At 36.7% G+C, this 14,382-nt stretch overlaps 1 protein-coding gene across 1 annotated transcript in view; it reads right to left on the bottom strand.

Moving 5' to 3' along the window:
- The window catches only part of LOC149066846 (uncharacterized), a 38,207-nt gene that overhangs the window by 15,619 nt on the left and 8,206 nt on the right, over positions 1–14,382 (bottom strand). The window contains exons 3-4 of the mRNA XM_089253132.1: positions 8,359–9,594; positions 2,567–2,614 (exon numbers count right to left, since the gene is read on the bottom strand). Of these exons, the coding sequence (XP_089109258.1) occupies positions 2,567–2,614; positions 8,359–9,594 (1,284 nt within the window). The remainder of the gene's footprint in view (positions 1–2,566; positions 2,615–8,358; positions 9,595–14,382) is intronic.

The following is a 14,382-nucleotide window of genomic DNA, read 5'->3' as shown; positions in this document are numbered from 1 at the left end:
CAGATGCTTCAATTTATTTATACAAAGATTTGTGTGTGTGTGAAAAATTATTGTGTATTATAATTATTGTGTAAATTTCTGTAGGTATGCTTATCACATATATCGGGTATATTTTTTAAACTAAGGTCCACGGTTACAATTTTCTGTTTGTGATTTCTTGTAAAATATTTTAATATGTGGATCTCATACCTAAATGCTTACATAAAAAAGGTAGAAGAATTATAAAAAGGGTGTTTGTGATTCCAAGAAATTATTTATTATCACATTTTAGTTCTTAAAAAAATCATTAAAAAATATTTCAAAATATACATATTCTAAACACTGCACTATGCAGCAATTTTCGAAATACATAAACTAAGCTCAAACTAAAATTTTAACCTGAAAGTAACACATTTTCTTTGAAAACAAACAATATTCCCTAAAAAGATCCATTTTCCCCAAAAAAAACCCGGGTTTTTTAGCCTAAAAAACCCAGCCTGGGGGGGGGGGGGGAAATGGGTATCTACCCGGGGGAGCAAATTTGACAACCCTGGTTGCAACTTATATCAAATTCCAGTTGAATGACGCTAAAATTCAGAAAGTTATCTGTGATAATAGTGATTATATGGTGGTGATACAGTGATTTCAATTATTTCCTTAATGTATCTGGATGATATGGGATTTTCCACAAATTGATATTTTGATTATTTTCTCTCATTTGATTGTTTCATAGCTGCCAACTTTGGAGATGAGAATTATGGAGGTTTTTGTGCAGGGATCCAAATTCCATACGAAAATTATTTTTGATATAAACTGTTGGGATTATTCATTAATGAAAGAAAAATTGTTGGAATTTTTCCTATTGCAAAAACGTGACAGCTTGCAAGGCATTGCCAATTATCACCAAGTTGCTAATCAAAGCCAACCAGTAGGCTAAATTACCTGTCATTAATATTCTCAAATCAAATCACAAAAAAAAAAAAAAAAAAATTACCATTAGGCCCAAAACAGGAGATATACAGACTTAAGGGGGCATATGATGAGAGCAGATACACGTTATCTCTCCAATTCCAGATGTCAGAAGGAGAACAGACAGAGTTAGGGGAATTTGCCCCCCCCCAAGAGGGGGGGATCTTTTTGGGATTTGACACAATGGTGACAATTTACATTATGCTAGTGCATTACATTATGCCATCATTTCGGGGGATTAAAAATGAAAGCAACATTTTTTTCTCAAGTAAATTCTTTGGGAATAACTTATTTTCCCCAAAAATTAGAATTTTTACAATCACGGATGAAATCTGAGAGATACAAGAATTTTTAAGGAGATTGGAAGATGCAGTAGAAATTCAAGAGCCTCCCGGAAAATCTGAAGGACTTGGTATCTACGTAATTTCGTTCAATTTTTTTTCATTTTGACAACATAAACGTCTTTGCTCATCCCCATAATGCCATGGGCTTATCCTCGAAATAATCAAATGGAAGAAAATAATCAAAATAAAAAGTGATCTAAAAGTCATGTAACCCGTTACAAATATTTTATTTCTCAAATTTTACTGAGAAATAAAATATTTGATAAATGCGAAGTTTTGTGATAGTTGGCAGCACTATACTAGTCTCTTTTTTTCATTTTCCATGTGCACTGATACCCTCAATAGCTCTTCGTTTCTTGTATGATCAAGTGGGTTTTTTGGCCAGAAGAAACGAATTTTTTTTTTTTTAATTCGCCAATATTTTTCAATTAATTAATTTGAGGCTGTTATTGAGTTGTTCAAAAACAAATTTTCAAATTTTTCTGTGCCCAATAAGACAATTTCCAATTGTTTGAGAAACTAGAAATGTTGGAACCAACAGGCGAAGTAAACGTCCGTCTCTACTAAGCTAGCATGAAATGCCGTTAATAGAGAGGAAAAATGTTGATCTCACCTTCAAAGAGTGTAAGTGACCAGAATTCTGGCGAAAAGTAATTTTCAAATTTTATTCATGTGAAAAACTCACATTTTGAACCCGTGACATTTCAAAAATACATTTCATTTCTGTATACATAAATGATGGGTCCAGATGAATAACAGTCTATGCTACATTTCTGTGGAATCAGTTTTTTGACTAAATAAGGTTGTACATAGCTTTCGCTACAGATTCCTTAAGTTAGTTCCTTCAGAAATCCACATATTTCCTTGCTATGCCATTTCAAACAGCTGCAACCATGAGTTTTATGATTAACAATGGTCTATGTTGTCATTGCGTCTCAGTTACATTCCTTGACAGAAAAACGGTCTATGTTACTCAGAGGTGAAAAAAAAATTACACCTTTTCAGCTATAACGTTAATCAGGTCTCCTGTAAAGTTTGAAAAAGCGACATAGATTATTATTCATCTGAACCCTTCAAATGTTGTTTCATTTGAACTAATATAGTTATTTGATGAAAAACTCTGCATGAAGCAAGAAGCATGCGACGGAAATCAGAATTTTTACGAGAAACATGTGTATATTTTGTGTAACATTTCCAGAAAAAGCTGGTTAATGTACTTTGTTTTGATTATTTTATGAGCAATGTTTAATGATAAGGACAGGAATTGCACATACCACCGGAACTCTGGGTAGTTGCAGGAACAGGAGCAGCAAAACTCAAACCTAAGTGGGGATGAAAAACAAGAATTCTTGTACTTGTTAATAGATGGTGCCCATTGGCATCCTATATATAGAATAAACCAGGGCTTGACAAATCCCAAGCACCAGGCCACCATGGCGACAAAAAAAATTGATATCTATGTCTCAGCTAATTTTCTATGCATGATCACTAGCTCAGACAAAAAAAAATGTTTATCTCCTAAAATATTTGATTGGTGGCCCGATGTTTTTCTTGATTTGTCAAGCGCTGGAATAAAAAAAATTTTATTTGGCTTGCTACTGATACTAAAACACACACATATATGGGTCATTCCCCAAAAAAGTGTATAAACCGTTTCCGAGACTTTTTTTACAAAATTTGAGAGCACTCTGGTAGTAATTTTAATTTTTTTTTCTAGTACTTCATTTAATTCTCTGTCATATGAAATTTATTAATTTGTTTCAGATGGTACAGTAGTCTTGCTTATCCGACGCAAACAGGCTGGCGGAACGTCGGATAAGCAAAAATGTCAAATAGGAAGGGGTTAAACCAAAAAGACTATTAATCATCAAATTATGCCATAATTTTACACATTATGAACCTAATAATCATGTTTGACAACATGCTTTTCGTAACTATACTCGCATAAATTTCAAAATTAAGACACAGACACATACACATTTAACAGACGATAAACCTATCTGAACACACCATCTAACAGAGGGCCTCCACAAGCAGCTTGTGACGTCACTAAAGGTGATCATCTCCCCTATAGCCATTGGATATATTACAAAAAAACGTAAAGATTGTGCATGTATCGGCTTGCTATATCCAATGGCTATAGGTGAGATGACTTTCTTCAGTGATTTCAAGAGCTTCGAGAGAAGCTATAGATGGTGTTGACTGAGTAATGAGCTGTGACAGTGAGTGAGGGTGGGGCAGATGACAGGCACATGAGTCATAGTTTAGACCATAGTTTCCCAAACGTTTTGTTACATTGCCCCCTTCTTTAAAAAAAAATTTCTTCTCATTGCCGCCCCCCCCCCCCCCAGCTCAATCAAAACCTTAGGATCCTATGTTATACCAGTAGCTTCTACTGCCCTCCTAGACCATTCCATCACTCAACAGGAGGTGATATTACCCACTTTGGGAAACACTGGTTTAGATGGGTACGCCACTGTACAATTGAGAGCAACAAAAATAGACTACACTCACAACTTACAGTTCTTGCTGATAGATGTTTTTTTTGCAGTGGGGCGTCGGATAATACGGAATGTCGAATAAGCAAAGATAGGATAAATGAGACTCTACTATATATCATTTTTTTTAAAAATCATTGTAGCAAAACGTAAAAATCTGTCTGTCCCAGCTTGAAAAAACTGTTAAACAAAGAGACGGGTTAAATCTCTGGATTTTTTTTTCAAAAAACTTGGAATCACATTTTATGTATGTGTGCCATAGATAAATAAAACTGCTGATAAAATTTCAAAAAAAAATTTTTTTTCTTATGAAAAACTATTTTTTTGTTCCTGTCCTGAAATTTTTCCTATTTTAAAATGTCCACTCTGTTACGGTCATTTGGGAAATATTTTTTCTATACCAGATTAAATCTGATAACACTTTTGAGCTCATTGGTATGTCCACTTTTAATGCTTAATCAACTTTTTTTGGATTTGACTTTTGAAAAACAACCTTAAGATTCACGTTATAGTACCAGATTTTTCTCTGATGGATGTCCACTCTGTTACGTGATTATCATAAATAATTAAGATTTTTTCATCTATATCAACATAAAGTGATAGTATATGGAGATATGCTTCAAAATATAATAAAAGGTTTCATCAATCATTTAAATTTTAAATGAAAAATTCTTCTTTATATAGGCTAATTTGTCCACTCGGTTACATTGTTCAAAAACTCAAGCAACGCAAGAATGGAAACTATGATTTGAAGTAAAGTTTTCATAGTTAAGAAGTTTCAAGTTTCAAGTTAAAGTAGGGTTGGTAAAAAAAACCGGGAGTTTTTTTTTTTGTTTACACCAGGTTTTTTTGGTTTAAACCAGTTTTTTGTTTTAAATAGTATTAACATTAAAAAGAATGAAATTTCTGAAAAATCATTCAAACTTCCAACAATTAACTAAAATAAAATGTTTATTAATGTAATTAACATTATTCCCATGCTAATTAAATCAATAAATATTTATTACATTTTAACAAAAACCAACTTTTGCAATTTAATTATTTTTTGCTTAACTCAATGGATTACTGTGTTTTTGAAAATTCTTTTAATGTTATTATTAATCATATAATATATAAAGTTTTTTCTCCAGTTACTTTCAGTATGCTTAATTAGGAAGCTATTTTGCAAAAAGTAATAAAAATTAGATGAATATAATGTATTTAATGAATCATAAATAATGCAGATTAATTAGCAATGATTTACGATATACAGGGTGATTATAACTAAGGTTCTGATTTCAAAACACTGTAAAAAAAGAACGATTGTCAGAATGACTTGAAAATTGACATGAATATTCCAGAAAAAATTCAATTTTATTTGATAAAGGGGAAAAAATACTTAAAAATGCAAAATTAATGACATCATCCAACATGTGGGAAATTTGCTCGCAGAATGGAAATGATAGCCAGTCATGGCAGAATGATACCTTAATTATAGCATTTCATGATTTCATAATTCATGGAAACATCACAAAAAACAAAGTAATTGAACAAATAACTACAGCTTAGTTAAGAAATGTTAAATATGTTGTCCCCCGTGTGTTCTGGCTATGAGGTTGAAAGCACAAAAATTCTTGTTCAACAACAGAATCGGAGTATGCCATGGTCATAATATGGATGTGCTTGCAATTCAGCTTTATTAAACCAAACGCGCCCTCCCCATTAATATTCCTGAGGAACTTCCAACATATAGGGAATGTGCTGGAGATTGCAATTCACCAAAGTTTGCAATCTGACCACTGTTTATAACATTTTGAGGTACCCCTCATAGCCAGAAGTTGCAAGGGTTAAGGTGCATCCTGTCAAAATGGGTCTTCAGCAGCTGCTTTGCTGGTATTGCAATGTTCATCTTGATAGAAGTTCTATCCACACACTGATGCTGTGGAAGTGCCGAAATGATGTGGTTGCACAAAATAGATTATACTGCTGGCCAAGTACAGCATCATCTACTTGCACTTTTTTTCCTTTTGCAAAAGAAACTTCCATTGCTTCAGGAGTATCCATGCAAATTTTTAAGTGATTCTGATCAGCACTTATTGTACAGTTTTGGAATCAAAACTTTAATTATAATCACCCTGTATATAGCTGATTATTTTTCATAAATCTGTCACTACTATACAGTAGAACCTTGATTAACTGGGCTTAACAGTGTGAAAGTATAAAAACAAACAACTATTGAGAGAGAACATTAAGACTGGGAGATAAAAAATAGGAGATGTGCTACTTCTTATGGGAAAGAAAATGAAAATGTATGTGAGGTAATGTAACTACTAGTACACTGGTCTTTGTCCTTTAAGGACAGCTGGTGTCTTTATTGGATTATAGGACCACCTGCCCCTAGCATGATGGTGTCACTACTGTTGCTGTTTCTTTGTGAAGAGAAAACGAAACCCTGTGAGATAATACACCACTACATTTAGATGTGTGATGCAATTCTTATTCATGAATTTGCTAAACATAGAGCATCAGAATGTAGCCAAAGGTTAGAAAATGTTGTAAGAATGAGAAATTTTGGCTTTTATATATAACTTTAAATAACTAAGATACTTCATATGAAAAATATATATATATTCTGGCCACTTTTATGAGACTTTTTGAAAAAAACCACTTATAAAATCTTATGTCATTCAAAGATATACCATCAGAATGTACCCCAAGGATATAAAATGTGGTCAAAATGAAACATTTTGGCTAATAATGAACCAATATGATATTTTTCAAGGGAAAAAATGATATTTAGGCAACTTTTATTTGATTTTTTTTAAAAAACCACTTGGTTTAAACCAAACAACCCTAAGTTAAAGTTAACAAGTTATCTATTCATTTTGAACCCTTTAAAACATTCTCCATCATTTTATTTTTTAATTTAAATACGAAAGTAAAATCAGTACAGATTGTTAAAATCACTGCCAGGCACAGATCCAGATGTCATAAGGAGCATTTTAGTATTATTAAAGGTCATTTTATATGACAATACATTCTGGATTTTATGGGACACAACCATTATCTGCTATACAGACGAATACCGTTATAGCGAAAATCTCGTTATAATGAACACTTTTTTAACCCCCAAAATAAGTTTACATAGAAACAATGCTAGGTAACCTAGAATTCCTTTATAACGAAATTTTGTTTTAACGAAGTGATTCCTCCGGTCTCTTGGCGTTCGTTATAACAGGATTCGACTGTATTATTTTTGTTTCCAGGCTCTACTTCCACTTCTAGTCCATTCTGAATCACAAATGTGAGAGGCATAAACACGAGAAAGTGAAAAAAAAAATCATCCTGATGATATAATATACAAGTCCAATGTCCACTTTGACCAGATTTCAAAAATTTTACCAGAACAAAATTCAAACTACGAGGGGGGGGGGGGGGGGGAGGAACATGTTTTTTGTTTTTTTTTTAATTACCTTATGAGGTGGAAGTTTTTCAAAAGTTATAGAGGGTCACACATTTTGTATATAATTTTGGAGAAAATAAAAGTGTATTTGCATGGCATATTTAGAATATATTTGGGATATCTTTCAGTTAAACATTTCTATGAATTCTGTTACAATGATGTCCACTCTATTTACAGGAATCCTTTTTTTCAGTTCACAGGCAGAAAAATTTAAGAACAGTTCAAACTAAGATGTTAAATTATAAATTGCCAACCCATAGTCTGTCAGAAATAAAAAGTTTTGATTCCAAGCAGCTAAATATGTGTAAAAAATAAACTTCTCCATGTGTTATCTTGAAAAAATCATGAAAATCATCAAAACGACAGGGAAAAAAGTCAATTTTTTTTTTTGCATGTGTGTAAGAAATAATCTGATTTCATCATCTTAACCCTCTGGCTGCTCATCCCGCGATTTCCATGGGCAACTCAAATGTAGCAAAATCTGCTCATCCCCTGATTTCCGCGGGCATGTGTTTTTCTTCCTTTATTGAGAAGCACATCCTGTTTTCTCCTTTTAACCACTGAAATAAATTATATACAGTATTAGACGTTTCATTTACGTTTTGGCCAACAGATTTCGTTAGTTGTCCACTAAATTGCGGCATTTGAAGGCACGTGGTATTACCGCTCAAACTTCACTTTTTGAGTGAAAAAAATTACACACAAATTGAGCAGTCAGAGGGTTAAGAGATAAAACAGCAGAAATAATATTTATTTTTTGTATGATATTTGTTTTTGTAATGAGGTGGACAAAATCCATGACTTTAATTCAGTCATAACACCAAAAAAAATATATATGTATTATTACAAAATAAAAGTGAAAATATTTATGAAATATTAAACTTAAAGTCATTGGTTATAGTTCGAGATCAATTTTATTTTGAAAATTAAATTTTGAATTTTTCCATTTCAAAAATGTGGAATGCACACTTTTTTGGGGATGAGCCAGTTAGGCTAGTGAAGGAGAAACATAGGAGCCAGGTGTTCCTTGGCGATAAAGTCACAAACATACATAGTGTGGATAAACATTTACAGCTTTAGGAAGAAAAATAGCTGAAAAATAAACAGATAAGAATTTCATGCTTACCAGAAGCAACTGAAGAACCTGTCGTGGTGGTTGTTGTTGACGTCACGGGGATTGAGAAATTGAAGCTAGGGGCAGATGTCGTTGCTGTAGTTGTCGATGTCACAGCCGCAAATCCAGAAGCTGGCACATTAGTGCTACTGAATGGAAAGCTACTCGTAGGAGCAGAACTGGCAGGTAGAGATGTAGCTGGTTGGGATGTTGAAGCTGGAAAGGCGAAACTTCCAGCAGGAGCAGAACTTGCAGGAATGCCGAATGGCAATCCACCGGAGGATGCAGTGGTAGCGGTGGGAGCCTGTAAGCCGAAACTGAAATTTGGAGCTGCTGCGGCTGCAGTCGTGGCGGCTGGTAAACTGCTGAAACTGAACGTAGTTCCAACAGCTGCTGTTGTAGCAACAGCAGCTGCTGTGGGCTGTGTAGGTCCGAAAGAAAAGCCACTCATACCCGTACTAGCAGGAGCAGCTGCAGTAGTCCCGATAGATGTACCAAATGGTACGGTAGTAGTGGCTGTCGAGCCAAATCCGAAACCAATTGCAGAACTAGGCTGCTGTGCAGATGTTGGAGCTACAGTATTAAAGCCAAAAGGTGCAGCTTGAGGTGTAGAACTGCTAAATGCAAACCCTGGTCTTGCTGTCGTTGTTGGAGCACCAAAGGCAAATCCAGTACCCACAGTTGTGTTTGCAGGCACAGTTGGAGTTGCAAAGAAGCCACCAGTATTTGCAGCGGTGGTTGTGGTAGCATAACCAAAACCTGGTCCAGATGATATCGCACCAGGTCCAGAAGACAGCGCACTAGGTGCTGAGGATAATGTCCCAAATCCAAAAGCACTTGTGGTTGTTGCAGGAACATTGGCACCAAATGAAAATCCAGTTGGTGCAGCACCTGTAGCTGGTGCAACAGCTGCAGGCTGACCAAAAGCAGGGGCAGCTGTCTGGCTGGGCTGACCGCTGAAAGAGAAACTTGACCCAGCAGGTGCCCCAAATGCACCAAAACCAGTTGAGGCAGCAGTTGTTGCTGGGGTGCCAAAGGAGAACCCAGAACCCACTGGTGCAGCACCTGTTAAACCAGTTGAGAATGCCGATGCAGTATTCGTGGCTGGAGGTCCGAATGAAAATGCTGTCGTCGCTGTTGTTGCCGGGGTGCCGAATGAAAATCCGGTGTTTGCTGCTGCTACTGTTGCGGGCGCACCAAATGAAAATCCAGAGCTTGTCGATGTAGCAGGGGAACCAAAGCTAAAACCTGAAGATAAAGAAAAATACCACTTAAAGAGTATACACGAAATATTGTCATAGGTGCCAATCAGGCCTAGAAGTGAAAATCTGAAAGAAAAATAGGAAAGAAATAGGAGGGAAGAAATGGAATTCCCAAATTACCAGGGCATTTAAAAATTTTGTTCCATTCAGATTCACGCCTTATATATTTTAATTATAGTATTATCCAAGGGCGTACCCAGGATCTGGGCGTATCTGGGGGCCCCTCGCTGGGACATACGTATTACGTATTAATACTTCAAGAAACTCAAGTTTTAACAAATTTAAAAATCTTTCATATCCACACAATTTGGGATCAAAAACAATGTAAATAGCAAAACTAAAAAGAAATTAATCAAATTTCTACTGTTACTTGAAAAATCCAAATTATGATCATGATCCATTTTTCCCCGTGCTTTCACGATGACTCTGGGCCAAATGTGACCCCGGAGTCATCTAATACAGCCCGCAACTTCAAAGCTAATTTTGTAAAAATGAACTAAGCGATACATTTCTAGATTGTTCAGGAGACCCCCGCGGCACAGTTTCAGATCATTCAAGTGGCTTGCATCACATTCCCAGATCACTTAAATGGCATGCAACATATTTACACCGCGGCACAGTTCCAGAGTCATCATCATCATCATTTGGCGTCCCATAGGGGAAGAGCTTAGGCAAATTTTGCCCATTGCTCTAGCACCAAGTGTACTCAATTGACCCAGACACATTTACAGGTCAGCTTAAGTGACCAAGACACATTTCACAATCAATGAAATGGCCCACACTCTACTGAATTTTGAACACCCTTGATGTAACACATCCTGGAGTTACATTACATCCGAAGGGTACAATGATTAGAATGGCCTGCACATGTTCATGAATGTCTATCTTTTTTAAAGACGATGGCAGTCATCAATAGCATAAACATTAACCTAGTATGCCTTGTTGCCGCTGTGGTGGTCGAGTAGTTATAGTGCCGGACTCGCGATGCGAGGATCCGGGTTCGAACCCCACAGTGGTGGTCGGCTGAAGTTGGTTTTCTGTGGTTCCCAACTTCAAGGCGCAAATGCGAGCCGATCTCCCCGTTAAAAAGTCTCGCCACAGAGAGCAACAGTCCTACAACGGTAAATCATTCAACCACAACACTTCACTCATAGTTAGAAAAACTGGGGGCAGATGACAGCACTACACATAACAAGCATTACACAGAAACAAACTTTACGTCAGGTTGCACTACACGTACACGCACATTCCCGCATGTACCGATTCGTTGGGGGTTCCGCGGGGGGGGGGGGGGTGCATGTGTGGTGTAGCAGTAGTAGGTAGGACCTCCAAAAAATGGCTCGGGGATCCATGATGTTCTTAAGTCAGCCACCTCGTTGGGCAATTTGCCTGTTGTGGCGTCGTATTTGTATAAGTTGTATAAGTTAAAACATCACATGCTAACTCATGGCCCTCAGAGTTCTCATGTGGTCCAGGACAAATAACAAAACCACACAAGTGGCCCACGAACGATAATCAAATCATTTAAGTGGGGCACATTTCCAGATCATTTAAGCTGCCAACGGCATATATCCGAATCACTTGAGCAACCCCCAGCAAACCTCCAGTTCACTTAAGTGGCACGCAGTTCCGTTGCTAATTACTTTAAGTGGCTGGAGACATATTTGCAGATCATTTGAATGGCTGGCAGCACATAGATCACCTAATGGTCTGCGATACATTAACACTCTAAGTAGATAGATGCATTCTTTATAGATCATTTCAGTGGAGCTCTTGACACATTTCCAGATGACTCAAGTGGCCCGCATACATTTCCAGATTACTCAAGCAGCCTGAGAGGCATATTCTCAGGTAACTCAAACGGATTGCACCACACTTTCAGACCACTAACCTTTTGAAGAGTGTGGGGCCGCTTCATTGATTTGAAAACATGTTGCAGGCCGCTTAATTAAGTGATCTAGAACAGTGCCGCAGATTATTTGCATGATCTGTAAATGAGCCGTGGGCACTCACAAAGGGGGGGCTGATAGGGCTCTAGCCCTGGAGCAGTTTCATCATTTTTTGCTTTTTTTACGCTATAAATTAACTACAGAAGGGGCCTGTGAGAAGTCTGACAGGGGGCCCCGCAAAAGATCCCAGCCCAGGGGCCTCGTTCCAGGATGTAGGGGTCATGTACTTAATTTATCTGTAAGTGTACCGGAGCCACTTGAGGCTGGGCCATGAGTTGAGCACACATACTTTAAAATAACATAAAACATCAGAAAGTTATTTTCTGAATGTTAAAGAAAACTGGGTTTCAGCTAGCGCTAATCAGATCGTTTCCCCCCCCCCTGTAAAACCAGACTTAGCCCAGGGCTCTGTACCCTTAGGGATAAACGCTCATTCATGGGATCCCAGAGAAAAAAAAACCCTATTCTCATGGAATCCCTCCTGTGTGGACAGAGCCTCTCTGCCCCTTCCCTTTTTTTTTTGCCTTCCTTATTATGGCAAACGATATACGAAACAGATTCACTTTCCCCACTGGACTTCTGGCTTATTTTTAGCACTTTGACTAAGCGCGGCGGCAAAAAGATACACTGACTGTCATCCCCTACTCCATTGGAACTGGAAAAATTTTTTCTTCTTTTTCAGTAAGCGAGTTGCGATGTGAACAAAACACGTCAAAAAGGGAGGGAATGGGAAAGTAGTGACATTTTGCAGTTTCTCTGAATTTTCATAGTGAGATGTTGGCTGCAAACAAAAGGGAGTGATAAAATAGGAATAGTAAGAGGGAATTAAGGTAAAAAAGGACGATTGGGGAGAAAGTAAGAAAATAGGAGGATATTTCTGAAAAGTAAGAAAAATAGCACTGCGGGGTCTGGTGCCAATCCTTCCGATTTACCTCTGGTGGCCTTCTAATTTTTTTAAGTCGGAAACCAGCTTTTGCCGATTTTTCGTATATTTATAGAAAAATCCTTAAAAATCTTCAAATTATGCTTTGCAAAAAATTAAAAAGCTCCAAAGAAAATCCCCCAATTGTTGCTATCTCAGTGGCCAGCAAGAAATAGCCAATTGTAGACAAATACGATACTAAAAACTGAGCAAAGTTTCTAAATTTTGCTGAAATCTCCAAAAAAATCCCCTATGGCAGAAAATGAAGTGTGAACATTTAACATGACAAATAATATGAGATGAATATTCAATCATAATAATCAGCTTGATTTCAGTGAAAAATGAAAATTCAAGTAGACTTCATTGAAAATACGAGAAAATTGTTATTAAAAAAATCGGGAGGGCCAAAATTACAGGAACATGTGGAAATGTTTCGGAAATACGGGCTATATCGTCAGCTGGAAAATCATCCTTTTTTTCCCCCTTTCATTTGTATGACATGTTCGCTTTGGCAGCAAAATGTTTCACCACTTGACAAACTACAGATTTTCCAAATCCAGGAATCACAGCACCTACGTTTTATTATTGGTTGCATGCCATAAAACATGGAGAACACCAAGTTATTAAATGTTTAAGTTTGCCATGCTGGGAAAAGCAATGTTTAATATCAATAATAAGAATCAAAGAGTACAAGAGTTCAAAAAGTGTGACGTTTATCCATAAAAAATACTCCTATTTCAGAGATACATTTCATACCGTACACTGCTCTATAGACCATTGTCAATTTTAACCACTGCCTTAGATGAGGGGGTCTGGACGATGTCGGGCACTTTATTATGCATGTATAAATAGCGCACGACAATAAAACACACAAAAAAAGCAAAAAACAATACAGACGTGCCAACTTTTGAAATATAGAAATCCGGAGATTCTCCCGAGGGGGGGGGGAATCCCCCCCCCGACACTCTTAGACTCGATCAAAAAAAAATTCATAAAAAAATTACTTCTTTTTAAATTAATTAAGAAAAAGTTACATAAATTCTCTCCCCCCCCCAAGGCAGGTTCTGCTGCATTGCTCCTGAGAAGAATATAATTCCATGTCAGTCTTTACATGCGGAATAGAGAAATCACATCTACATACTGTTCATAAAGTATAAGTGTTTCCTTTCGTGAATGCTATCAGTGATTGATAATCTTGGGTATATGAATTCTTAAAAGCTTTATATTTAGCTGTATATAGCTTAAAGTTTTATATTTTCTTCCAAATTACAAAGCTGCGGACGAAAAAACGTGTTTACCACACGGCTGTTAATGGAATACAATAACGATTATACAGGAATTTCGGCAACCAAAGTCATGGCCCTGATAAATGATTGCCGATAAACGCTACGAAAACGAAGTCGCGTCTGTGCCAGTTGCTTAAATGCGGTCACAGAGAAATTTTTTTATGGCTGCTCGATGGAAATGACTACGGCTGTTCCCCATGGGTGTTTTCCCTGATGACGACGGTAATCATTGATGTCACGACAACATGAAAGCTCGCGTAAAATCTAATTTTCTGCCAAAATCCAGAGAAATTTTAACAAATCCGGAGAGCGGGAGGAAGGATGAAAAATCTGGAGTCTCCCGCCTAAATCGGGAGAGTTGGCAGGTCTGATAATATGTACTAATGCAAAAAATGAAAAATGCCCATAAAAAATATGGATGTCAAATATAAAATACAGCAACCCAATATAAAAGCATATAGCACGAAAGAAAAAACTAAGTAATAGTAATACTATATCATACACTGCCCTAATATATAATAAAAAAAAATATTATGGTTCTCTTAATCTAAGTATGGATAGCTTCTCGATTTATCCCACTATGTCTATCGTACTTCTTTTTCACTACTCCAGGGGCA

The sequence above is a fragment of the Pholcus phalangioides genome, unplaced genomic scaffold (genome assembly GCF_987345545.1).
Source record: "Pholcus phalangioides strain wild (caught in Gottingen) unplaced genomic scaffold, Ppha-v1.0 ptg000032l_1, whole genome shotgun sequence".
Classification (NCBI taxonomy): domain Eukaryota; kingdom Metazoa; phylum Arthropoda; class Arachnida; order Araneae; family Pholcidae; genus Pholcus; species Pholcus phalangioides.
The sequence above is the reverse complement of the archived record's forward strand: the minus strand, read 5'-3'. Positions and strand labels throughout refer to the sequence as shown.